The following is a 13,459-nucleotide window of genomic DNA, read 5'->3' as shown; positions in this document are numbered from 1 at the left end:
CGAGCCTTTTTAAACACTGATTCAAAAGAGTCCCTGTCTTTTCTTTCAGGACTTTCTACTCCTCTTTCCCCACCAGAAAACAGAAATTCAAAGCGTCAATAAATCTGGCTGATAAATATTTCCCTAAGTTTTGTTTAGGGCCTTTGCCTCTGTTTCTAATTACCACAGTTTCACCTATATTCTCCCCAAGTTGATTCCTTGTTGTTTTAGGAGTAACCTGAGTAAAAACCACATCATTTAATTATAAAGATTATACAGAAATGTGAAGAATAGTCATAACATAATGTTACATTCAAAGGGCATAACAGGAGTTCCCTGGTGGCCTAATGGTTAGGATTCAGCATTTTCACTGCTGTCATCTCAGGTTCAATTCCTGGTTTAGGAACTTCCCCAAGCCACAGGTGTGGTCAAAATAAATAAATAAAAGTGATATTAAGAAGGGGGGCAGGGTTAGGGTTAGGGTTGTGTGCACTGACTGCACTGTGGAAAAAGTCATGTGCAAGGTTTTATTAGAAAATACTGTAAAACTTTTAAATGTTAACATGATTGCATTTTCAATTAAAAAATGGTATAGAAGTTCCTACTGTGGTGCAATGGGATGTGTAGCATCTCTGGAGTATTGGGACGCAGGTTCAATCCCTGGTCCCCGCACAGTGGGTTAAGGATCTGGTGTTCCCACAGGTGTGGCAACGGTGGAAACTGTGGCTTGGATATGATCCCTGGCCTGGGAACTCCATATGCAGCAGGGCAGCCAAAGAAGAAAAAAAAAATGGATCAAGTGGAAAGATCATATTCCACTGCAGTGTGGTGATGGCCAAAAAGAAACTGGACTAGTAATGTGGAGAAGACGGTCATAGCCAAGAGTGTCACTATCTCAGTACCTGAGCCTTAAGCTAGGACAGACCTCAGTATGTCCTCTGGGATAGGAGGATAATACTACCTATCTTGTCAGCCCTCATAGGGTTATTCGGGAGAGGTGGTGAGGTAGCATATGTGAAAGCACTTTAGGAAATCGGAAGAGCACAAATGCTAGAACACTCCTGTGTTTTCAGAGACGGCTGAGAACTTTAACAGCACTCAGGCTAGTGATCTTCAATTATTTGTTTGTTTGTTTGTTTGTTTGCTTGTTTTTTCTTTTTTGTTTTTTGTCTGTCTTTTCAGGGCCGCACCCACAGCATATGGAGGTTCCCAGGCTAGGGGTCTAATTGGAGCTACAGATGCCGGCCTACGCCAGAGCCCCAGCAATGCCAGATCCAAGCCGAGTCTACAACCTACACCACAGCTCACGGCAACGCCGGATCCTTAACCCACTGAACAAGGCCAGGGATTGAACCCGAAACGTCACAGTTCCCAGTCAGATTCGTTAACCACTGAGCCAAGATGGGAACTCCTCAAACTGGTTTTCAAAGCAACTTAAGGAGGTGGCTTTAGGGGCTCTGTAAATTTGGCTTTTTTGGGGGGTGGGGGGGGCATGCCTGCAGAAGTTCCCAAGCCAAGGAATGGACTTAAAGCCACTGCAGTGACAATGCCAGATCTTCAGCTTATTTCGCCACATGAGAACTCCTACAAATGTCTGGTTTAACTTTAAAATTCAGAATATATTTCTAAGTGCTTAAACATGGCAATAAAACATACACATTCAGTTATGTGGAAACCACATTTTTTTTTTTTTTTTGTCTTTTTAGGGCTTCACCTGCAGCACATGGGGGTTCCCGGGCTGGGGGTCAAATCAGAGCTGTAGCCACTGGCCTACACTACAGCCACAGCAATGTGGGATCTGAGCTGTGTCTGTGACCTACATCACAGTTCATGGCAACGCCAGATCCTTCACCCACTGACTGAGACCTGAACACCACATCGTAACTCTGTAGATACAACCAATTTATTCGGCTTTGCAAGTGAAGAATAAAATAGCTCCTGCACCTCTATGCATATACTTAAATTTCTTTCTGGGAGTTCCCATCATCGCACAGCGGAAACGAATCCAACTAAGAACCATGAGGTTGCAGGTTTGATCCCTGGCCTTGCTCAGTGGGTTAAGGATCTGGCATTGCTGTGAGCTGTGGTGTAGGTTGAAGACACGGCTCGGATCTGGTATGGCTATGGTTGTGGCTGTGGCCGGCAGCTGTAGTTCTGAGTTGACTCCTAGCCTAGGAACCTCCAAATGCCGTGGGTACAGCCCTAAAAAGCAAAAAAAAAAAAAAATTCTTTCTGAGTGTCACTGATGGGAAAAGTTGTAGTTCTTCACAGGCATTTTATAATATTCGAGCCTACACATGTCCACTCATGTACAATGAAAAACATCTACAGCACACGTGAATTACATTAAATAAAACAACAAAAAAAGGCTGAGGTATATCTACTCGGAGCAGGCTCTCATTAGGGTAGAACTATTTAACAATAGAAATGTCCATACTTGTAAAGTGAACTTTTAAAAACATTTGCAACTATTAATCTATGTGAACCATATTTTCTGGATACAATCCAAGCAAAAAAAAAAAAAAAAAAAGACTGAGAAATAAATCATATAATGAAGTTGTCATCCAACAATCCTCTTTTTCAAAATTTTACATTTACTAAAATAGTCTCAATAGTCTCACTGATGGATTTCATAATAGCTAAATGCTATAAATTCACTTCTAAGGGAATTTTATGTCAACAAAATGTTTTTATTTGTTTTATATAGTAGAGTTCTACATGAGATTTAGTTTTAAAAAAGGATTCTAATACTCTAGAAAGCTTGAACAATCACTGATCTAGTCCAGAAATTAGAGTCAGAAGACTTTAGTCCATAGGCCAAACCTATTTCTATATATACAAAGCATTATTGGGACATAGCCCCACCCATTCATTTATATACCATCTATGACTGCTTTTCTGCTACAACAACAGAGAGGTGTGACAGAAACCATATGGCTCACGATCCTAAAATATTTAGTATATGGCCCTTTATAGAAAAAGTTTGCTGAGTGATTCAAGTCATACACAGAAGTCACTAAATTTAGATTAAGTGTTGAAATATAAAAATCACCAATTCCCTGAAATGTTGTCACTTCTGGGTAGTTCCAAGAGATCTTTGAACTTCAGGATACAACAGGAAAGTAGTCATTCTCAGGAGGAAAAAAAGAAAGTAAATTTTCCCTTACTGTTTAAGTGACTACAGGGGTGCAGTAACATAGTCTGGCAATAAAACCTAGGAGATCCCAATCAGCAACAGCAAGTGACTGTTGAGCTCATAATGCATTTTGTTCAAAAGACTTAATTTGCAGGCAGAGACCATTCACTTATCTGGGCACCATCTTCACATGTACTTTTAAAAAGTGTGCTGGTCGCTGGTATACCAATATTGACTCCTAAATACCTAGCTCTTCCAAGATATCATGCTTTTACCCTCCAGGGCTGACCCCAATTTAAAGCTGATGCACAACCATCCCTTTCACATATTAAAAGAGAGAAATTCCTCAAGATAGAAAATCCTATTTTAATCCTTCTATGTTCATCTGACAGTTCTAAGTGGGCCAATTAGTCCCCTTACTACTTTCCCATCACGGTAAGGGATTCTGCAAAATGGAGCAATGTTATAAAGCAAGTGGGAAAACACATCAGGTTGAGCACGAAGACTGCTTCTAGAAACCCGCTTTGTTCTCGTATCCAAACTTGATTCTGACTTTTATCAAATGAGGGGTCACCACCCAAGGCCAAAGGAAAGGATATTTATTCACCACATCTTTAAGAGCCTGCACTCACCTGTCTTTGCTTGGGAATCAGGTGCTGTGATGTCCATGATGAGATTTTCTAAAGAAGTGCCTTTGCAATTGATTTCTTCTACCAAAGTTCCCTTACTTGCCCATTCATCTAGAAGACCCTGTTTCAAGAACACAATAGCAAAATGTAACATCTGGAGGCTTTCTCCTCATACGTAAGGACACCTATTCTACATATACTCTTTAAAGTTTTGACAAGTATTAAGCAACTATCCTCGTTTACTCAGCCATTTCAAGATCTTGGTTTAGCCAGCCAAGGTGTGGGAGAATGATATTCTGGAATATTTAGGACCTTCTCTTTCACTCACTATCAATCAAATATTTTTTGAGTGTTTACTATAGGCCAGGCATGTGCCAAACACTGGGGATACAAAATGAGATTATGACACAGTTCCTCAAACCAAGATCTCAGATTATCAACTGCATTATAATTTGATAAATGCTATTACAGTGATATGGACAGTCACTAGACTCTAAGAGCATAAAAGGGACCAATCTAACTGTGTCTGGAGGAAAGAAGTCTTGGAGTTAAGAGTTTGCCAAGTGGACCAAGGGAACAGCATGCGTGTAAAGAATAAAAAGGAAATCGTAGGAGTTCCCACTGTGGTCCAGCAAATTAAGGATCCAGCATTATCTCTGTGGTGGCTCTGGTTTGATCCCTGGCATGGTGCAATGAGTTAAGGATCCAATGTTGCTGCAGTTGTGGTGTAGGTCGCAGCTGCAGCTCAGATTCAATCCCTGGCCCAGGAAATTCCATATGCTGTGGGTGTGGCCAAAAAAGGGGGGGAAAAAAGAAATGGTACTTGAGAGGTAAAATGAGGAGCTAGATATTGAGATGTAGAGAAACCTGCTCTAAGACAAAAGCTATCTGGTCATGTTGTCTCTAGGCTGTGAACTGCCTGCTGCAGAAGTAGAATTTTACTCCTTTAGAAGCAGGGACACAATCTTAGCCTTCAATCCCTTCCTCCACATTGAATTTCCTTGACAATCTTAATTTGCTTTTGACTTTAAGCTGCAGAGTAGCAGCAGAGAAAGACACAAGGCCATGAACATCTGGCAAGCTCATGCTGCCTAACTTCAAACTGAGCTTTGTCAATTCAGAGCTTGTCAATTTTTTTTTATTAGTTATTCTTGATTCCAAAGAGCCACAGTTCCCAAACTATGCACTGACTCACAGGATATTTTAAATTTTTGAGGGAAATACACTGACATCTGTTGGACGCCATGTGAACAACCACTGTTAAGTTATATGGACCTGACCACTTGACAAGTGAGGTTTTTTAGTTTGGGGGGATTTTCTTGAAACACAAAGGGCACCATGAACCAAAAACTTGGGGAACCTCTATCCTGGGGAGTTCCCACAGCAAATGCTCCTGACATTCTCTCTGTGAAAGCAACCAAACTCTTTTCTTTTGTCTGCTCAAGATAAATGCTGTTATACTAAGAAAATAAGGGCAAACACATGAGAGTTAATTGAAGGCTGGTTTCAACAAAAATCAGAACTAAGTCAGAGGTGCAAACATCGAGGCTGGATGACTATGAATCCAAGAGAGAAGGGATTCTGTAGCAGATGGGAGAAAGGCTGATACTACCCTTGTAGATACCTTGCAACCACCTGGTTCTAACTTTTCCCTTAGTAGCCATAGTACTAGTTCTTCTCTCCTCAATTTCTTGATCATATATTTGGTCAACTGCTCACATATAATTGTCTAATTCTCAAACATACAATGAGAGTGTGAGCTTGAGACCTGACAACTGTCTTTTTCATAACCTGCCATAACATGACAGACTTGCTCCCAAATAGCTGAAACTTTATAGGTATCACCCCCAGATGATTGGTTGTTTTTTTTTTTTTTGGTTATTTATACAGGAGATGTTTTGGTGCTCAGTGCTTGGGTGGCGGTAGGTGGGAAATCACATGAAAATAATGGAGAATTGCTGTTCTGATCCAGATGGGTACCTGGGATTTCTTCCACCACTTTCCCAAATGGCTGTCTAGACTGATTGCTCCTGGAGATCCTCTGTTCACCTACCTTCAGGTGTTCAATCTGCTTTTCCAGCTCTTTAGTACTCATGAAAGTCTCCGTAGGCGGAATGGTCCCTTCAGTTTCCTTCAGCCATTTCTGAAAAGTCCTAACCAGCTTCCGGAATTCATCTAACTGCTCCTGGCAAGACGATGCATCTTCCTCTCTGTCAATGGAGACATTTTGTTACTGGCCAGACTATGCTTTGTAAAGCAGTCAACTTGAACTAAAACTAGGTTCATTCTAGGACTCTAGGCATCAGTTTCCTAACAGGGCCTTTCCTTCCCATAATCTTTTCCATGGCAGCTTTGGCTAAACAATCACATATAATGTAGGAGAGCATCAAACTAAGGAATCTGTTGTCCTTGTTTGGACATTTCTGGAGAAAGGAGTCTTCAATCTTACTCCAGGCTAAAGTGAAAGTGAGAAAAACTAAAGAGAGCCTGCTATTTAGGTACTATGATACAATGGAAAGAATGCAGGCTTTGGATCTCAAGTTCAGCTCAGCTATTTTTTAGGTATTTGACTCTTTCAAGGCCCAATTCAAATGCTAATTCCTTTAGCAAGGAAGATGCCAAAGCTGAGGCTCAGCGAGGTTAGGCCAAGCACATCAATGAGTAAAATAAATCAAAGAAGGAGGAGAATTCAGTCTTGAAATTAACTTTTGGAAATGGTCATGTCTATTAGACTTCGAGCCAGAGATCCTGGTTCTTCATAAAGCTAAAAGGCCTTCAACAGAGAGGAAGAAAAACAAAGCCTTCTTGGCCTCTGTTCTGTCCCGTTCCCCTGCACTAAATAACCTGCTGCTTACAGGGGTGATATGAGCAACTGCTTTCCCCGAAGCTGTAGCCATCTGCTAAACAGAGATATTTATGGCTAAACCAAAGGAAGTTGTACGAAGCTTTAAACCCACGTGAGGGTTTCTCCTGGGGGGACCACGGCTTTTCAACAGTGAGCTGATAATCTGAAGTCAGTCACCTTTGTTGTATTTTCCCATGTTTGCCTTAAAAGAAGAATCCAGGAACTCCTTCAAAACGCCTACTTAAATGTGGTCAAAACAAGCAGTATGGAGAGCCAACATAACCCTAAATTATGTCCGGGAAGTCTCTTCCAATTTTTCTCACTATTTCAAATCCTGCCACAATCCTACTTGCTGACACGATTTGTTCTGTTTGGTCCAGGTGACCAGGGCTTTTCATGGTACAGAGGGGGAGCCAGGCTCCACTACTGCGAAAGAACTCATAATTTAGTAACAGAAAGACACTAAGCATCAAATAGACTGAGTAGCTTTGAAAGAGGCACATTCCAATCTCCTATGGCTCAGTAGCAGAGTTTTGATGCCATCTTGTCTGATGAGGAAGGAAGAGAAAATCATGTCATTCTACAGCAAGAAAAAATTAGCTCCAAACATGAAACTCACCTTTCTTTAACTGTCTTCTGTAGCTCTGTGAAGTCCTTTTTGAGGTTCTGTACCCTGTTCTGGTGCTGGGACAGGTCCAGTGCAAAGCCGCAGGAGCTCAGGTCAGTGACCAGGTGCTCAAGAGTATCCAGGTTCTCCTGCTGGTCTTCCATTTCCAAATTGAGCTCCTGTCAAGCAGACAAGGAAATGTATTAATCCTTTGATCCTTATAAACCAATAGACTCTAAAGAATGAAATGTATCTAGATTAAAGCTTAGACAAGTTATCCCTAATCTGCAGAAAAAGAGGGAACAAAAAAAGAGGCATGTTTGGAATGGATAAGCAATGAGATCCTGCTGTTATAGCACTGGGAACTATAGCTAGTCACTTATGGAGCATGATGGAGGATAATATGAGAAAAAGAATGTATATGTGTATGTGTGACAGGGTCACTTTGCTGTACAGTAGAAAACTGACAGAACACTGTAAACCAATTACAATGGAAAAAATAAAACTCATTTTAAAAAAGAAAAGAAAAGAGGTATGTTTACTGGGTCAACTGCTAGATCGTAACATAAAATATGTGGGATTTTTTCAATCCACCTGAAAGTGGCTAGGAGTTGCAAAGGAATCAATCTCCTTTAAAGAAATGTTCAGGAGTTCCCATTGTGGCTCAGCAGTAACAAATGCAACTAGCATAAACATGAGGATGCAGGTTTGATCCCTGGCCTTGATCAGCGGGTTAAGTATCCAGAGTTGCCATGAACTGTGGTGTAGGTTGCAGACATAGCTCAGATCCTGCATTGGTATGGCTGTGACATAGGCTGGCAGCTGCAGCTCTGATCTGACCCCTAGCCTGGGAACTTCCATATGCCTCAGATACAGCCTCATAAAGAAAAAAAAAGTATACTATGGTTAGTGAACAGAAAGATAGTGAAATAGAACAGAAAAATCAAGAAATAGACTTGAATACATTTGGAATTTTGTATTTGATAAAGATGTGTCCTCAAATTACTGGGTGAAGATAGACTTTTCAAAGAAATGATATTGGAAACAACGAGACAGAAAATTGGAAAAAGATAAACTTGTACTCATACCTCATACCATAATACCTCAGAATACATTTCAATTGTTAAAATAATCAAGTTTAAAAAAATGAAACCATGCAAGTTCTAGAAGAAAGTGAGCATAAATTCCATCATAACCTGGGTGTGGCAAAAGGCTTTCAAACTATGACTAAAAATACATCTTCAATGAAAGAGTGATATCTCTGAGTTCAAGCTGTACTACAAAGACAGTAATCAAAACAGTAATGGTACTGGCACAAAAATAGACATATAAGTCAAAGGAATAGAATAGAGAGTCCAGCATAAAAATTCACATGGATAAAGAAGAAGTGATACACGTACACACACAATGGAATATTTCTCAGCCCTAAAAAGTATGAAGTCTTGCCATTAGTGACAATATGGATAACTGTAGAGTGTATCAGGCTAAGTGAAATAAGTCAGAAAAAGACTAATACTGTATGATCTTACTTATATGTGAACTCTAAAAAACAAAATAAATTAATGAATAAGACAAAATGAAAACAGACTCATAAATACAGAGAACAAATAGGAGGTTGTCAGAGGGGAGAGGTTGGAAGGATGGGTGAAATAAGTGAACAGAATTAAGAGATGCAAACCTCCCCTCATAAATTTAAGTCATAGGGATGTAAAATACAGCATAAGGAATATGGTCACAAATACTGTAGTAACTTTGGGGACAGATGCTTCCTAGCTTTACCATGGTAATCATTTTGTGATGTATTTAAATGTTGAGTCACTATGTTGTACATCTGAAACTAACATAAAATTGTATGTCAGCTATATTCATTTTTAAAAAGAGAGATAAAATCCATTGTATAGAAATTTTTAAAACAACTTTTACATGGCCAAAAACACCATAAGCAAAGCGAAAGACAAAGGACAAACTGTGAGAAAATATTTCCAACACCTCACATATAAAGAATTTCCCTAACATAGAACTCTTTTAAGTTGAAAGAAAAAAAAAAAAAAGACCACACTTTTGACAGAAGTGGCAAAAGATATGAACCCATAGTTTACAAATTATTATTTATAGTATAAAACTATAATCGACTTCACTGAGCGAAGAAATCAAAAATTACAATCACATTGAGATACCATGTTTTATCAATAAGATTAGCAAAAACTTAAATGCTTGACAATGTATTCTATTAGTGAGACTACAGGGGAAACAGGTACTCTCATACACTGCTGGTGGGAATGCAAAATGCTGAATTCCTCATGGAGGGAAATCTGACCATTACCTAACAAAACCACATAGCCATTCATCCTCTGTTGCCACAATTCCACTCTAGGAACTTATTCTGAATATATACTTTCAATAATATGAGTGAAATATACAAAGTTATTCACTGTGGTGTTATTCCTAATAGCACAATCCTGGTTAACAACCAGAATAAAAGTCTGGTGGAATAAATTATGGTTTATCCTCAAAATTAATGTACAGTTTTTTTGTTTTTTGTTTTTGTTTTGCTTGCTTTTTAGGGCCACACTGACAGCATATGTTAGTTCCCACGCTAGGGGTCGAATTGGAGCTGCAGCTGCCAGTCTATGTCACAGCCACAGCAATGCAGGATCCGAGCTGCATCTGCAACCTACAATGCAGCTTTTGGCAATGCCGGATCCTTACCCCACTGAGCGAGGTCAGGGATCAAACTTGCATTCTCATGGATACTAGTTGGATTCTTAACCTGCTGAACCATAATGGGAACTCCAAGTTTAAAAAAATAAAAAAGAGATCTAAGACCATTATGAATTACATGATTTCCAGCACATATTAAATAAAAAAGGAAAGCGCAAAAGATTATATAACGTACCCCTTTCTGGGTAAGGAAGAATGAGAAATGGTGTGTTTATTTTGGAAAAAAGAAATAGAATAAACCTGAAATCCATTACCTGTGGGGGTGAATGAGAATGGGATGGAAGAAACAGGGAAGAGAGTAAGAGTGCATCCTTATTCCCTTTGCTATACCTTGAGTGTAACTTTTTTTTGGTCTTTTTGCTATTTCTTTGGGCCGCTCCCACGGCATATGGAGGTTCCCAGGCTAGGGGTCGAATCGTAGCTGTAGCCACCGGCCTACGCCAGAGCCACAGCAATGCGGGATCTGAGCCACGTCTGCAACCTACACCACAGCTCACGGCAACACCGGATCATTAACCCACTGAGCAAGGGCAGGGACCGAATCCGCAACCTCATGGATCCTAGGCAGATTCGTTAACCACTGCGCCACGACGGGAACTCCCCTTGAGTGTAACCTTTAAAAAAAGTTATGAGCTATATTAATGTTTAAAAATAAAACTTAGGAGTTCCCGCTGTGGTGCAGTGGGTTAGGAATGTGACTACAGTGGCTTGGGTCATTGTAAGAGGTGTGGGTTGATCCCCAGCCCCACGCAGTGGGTTGAAGAATCTGGTGTTGCTGCAGCTATGGCATGGATCACAGCTGTGGGCATGGTTTGCAGTTAAAACAGTTAGCAATTGATAAAGCCAGGTGAAAAGTATACTGGTATTTATTGTACCATTCCTTTTACTTTGTTATATGTTTAAAATTTTTCCAAAAAAAGCAAAAAGAGAGCAAACCAAAACAATGAGACTGCATATAGTGTGGAAAAAGTCAGATAGTTGGATAAACCTAAGGCAGCAATGTAGGGATAGAGCAAATGCTGAGGTACAACAGACAGGAATGTGAGCAGGTGCAGCCACCTGGAGCTCAGGTTAGCCACTACTTGGTCAAATTAAGTACCCGCAACCCTACTCCTGGATAGACATCTATATCTTGGGAGGTAATAACCCTTTATCAAAGATTCCCAGCTCTGCACCTACTAGGCGTGTGGTAGGGTTACCTTTCTCCACTCCACTGAAAGCCAGGGGTGGTCATGTGAAATATGTTTGACCAATGAAATGTAAACAGATATGATATGCCCTCTTCCTCTTGCAGCAGTTAATTGTGAGAGCATATGTCAGGATGAAGTTTCTATCAACGTGAAAGACTGAGTGGCTATGAGCTAAGGATCCCTGCTGATCTGGGCTGAAGATGTGGAAAAACACATCTAGGCTATGTTTTCAAAAAATGGACAAACATGGAGTTCCCACAGTGGCTCAGAGGAAACGAATCTGATTAGTATCTCGGAGGACCAAGGTTTGATCCCTCGCCTCGCTCAGCGGGTTAAGGATCCAGCGTTGCCATGAGATGTGGTGTAGGTCACAGATATGGCCGGGATCTGGTTTTGCCGTGGCTGTGGTGGAGGATGGCAGCTACAGCTCTAATTCAACCCCTAGCCTGGGAACCTCTGTATGCCACAGGTGTGGCCTTAAAAAGGCAAAAAAAGGGGGGGGACAAACAATATCTAATTTACAGAATGGCTATTAGAATTCTTTAAGATAATGCAGGTAAAGTCTCTACTAGTACACTAACTGACACAGCATGTGCTCAGTAAATTTTTTTTTCCCTTGCCCTTCTTTTCCCTTTATTCTGCCAAATTGGTGGATATAGCCTCACCTGGATCTGCTGGAAGAAATGCGCAATATCTTGATCTGGCTGATTTCCAGAGGCCAGCATCCGACTTTTGTTTTCCATGAATTGCTGCAGCTTATCAGAGAGATGTTCAAACATCTCTGCCTGGGGCAGAAGCTTTTTTAGGGAGCTCTCCTTTTCTTGCTGCTGTAGACAGAGCTGTTCGAAGCGATGGCTCACCTCCGCCAGTTTACCCTGCAGCACTGCAGCCGTGGTGCTGTCTGCTGTCTCCATGAATCGGGTCACCATCTCACGGGTGGCCTCCAAGCTGCTCTTTTGCCGACCAATGTCCTGCTTCAGTTTCTGTCGTCAAGAACATGTCTATCAGTTCCCCGCTCGCTTATTTTGGAATATCTGAGCCACAAACTGATAAACTTCAAGTAACCTCAAGGAGGGCTGGAGGAATGCAACAGAACCATCAGAACACCTTCTGTACCCTTAGCTCTCCAGCCTGGGCCACCAAAGACTTTGCTATCACCACTGTTCCTCAAGCTTACCAATGGCTTGAAAATTGGATAGACATACCTTTATGGGGATTAGTCATCATCTCTCTTATTAGAAGATTCACAGAAATGAATTCCTTTCCTGATACTTTTCCAAAGTGATGTCATTACAGAACATGGCAAACACACCCTCCATGCTAACTCTTGGGGCACAGGTCTCACCATGTTAGTGGCCAGGGCTTCCTGGATGACTCCTGATGACAGAGATGCCACCTGCTCCTCTTCCAGGTTGTTTTCAACTTCCCTGATGGACTGCAACAGGCTGTCCAGGCTTTCCTGCACGCTCTGAGACTGGGCAATTGCCTTCTGCAGGAGAGCAGAGCGCTCAGCCAGTCTGCTGGAGAGGCTTTGGAAATGGCTGAGCATGGAATCTGGAAAATCAAGGCCATGAGAAGAGAGAGTGGAGACTATTTTTGTGTCGTGCTTTCTACAAAAAAGAATTTTTTTTTAGGGGATTCCCATTGTGGTGCAGCAGAAATGAATCTGCCTAGTATCCATGAGGATGCCGGTTCGGGTCAGGGGATCCGGTGTTGCCGCGAGCTGTGGTGTAGGTCGCAGATTCAGCTTGGATCCCACATTGCTGTGGCTGTGGTACAGGGTGGCAGCTATAGCTCTGATTCGACCCCTAGCCTGGGAACTTTCATATGCCATGGACACCCCCCCCCCCAAAAAAAAAACCAAAGTCCTTCAAGAGAGCACAAGTAGAGGAAGGCACATCATAACTAATGATGAAAATAAATTCCCAAGTTCTCTATTTGTACTAGGAGTACTATAGTAGAGAAGCCCAGAGGAAGATTGATTTATCTTTTGCTTCTTTTGGGGGCCAGTGGTGGTCAGCACTTTACAAAAGAAGTAACTTCCTGGTTCCATCTCCACCACAAGCAAAATTTCATCATGCATGATAAGCACTCAATAAAAGGTTAGCAGCTAATAAGGAGCATGAAAAACTTCAGGGGTAAAGTAATGAGGAAATGACTAGATTACTTGGGAAAGGAAAAAAGTCGAGTGTGGCTAGAAGGCCACAAAAAACGGGTTGAAGCCAGACCAAGAAGGCCTTCTATGGTGAAAGAATAAAATCCATTAGAGGGTAAACTATATTCTCAGCCCCTAGCCATCGCCACAGACACTTGTACAACACAACATGATACATGACAGAATCAGGAATTAGG

The 13,459-nt window shown here is 41.2% G+C and overlaps 1 protein-coding gene across 1 annotated transcript in view; it reads right to left on the bottom strand.

Moving 5' to 3' along the window:
• The window catches only part of MACF1 (microtubule-actin crosslinking factor 1), a 357,742-nt gene that overhangs the window by 98,433 nt on the left and 245,850 nt on the right, over positions 1–13,459 (bottom strand). Inside the window, 5 exon segments of the mRNA XM_021095983.1 lie at positions 3,748–3,865; positions 5,798–5,954; positions 7,209–7,375; positions 11,773–12,090; positions 12,453–12,661. Of these exon segments, the coding sequence (XP_020951642.1) occupies positions 3,748–3,865; positions 5,798–5,954; positions 7,209–7,375; positions 11,773–12,090; positions 12,453–12,661 (969 nt within the window).

This window comes from Sus scrofa, chromosome 6 (genome assembly GCF_000003025.6).
Source record: "Sus scrofa isolate TJ Tabasco breed Duroc chromosome 6, Sscrofa11.1, whole genome shotgun sequence".
Taxonomy (NCBI): domain Eukaryota; kingdom Metazoa; phylum Chordata; class Mammalia; order Artiodactyla; family Suidae; genus Sus; species Sus scrofa.
The sequence above is the reverse complement of the archived record's forward strand: the minus strand, read 5'-3'. Positions and strand labels throughout refer to the sequence as shown.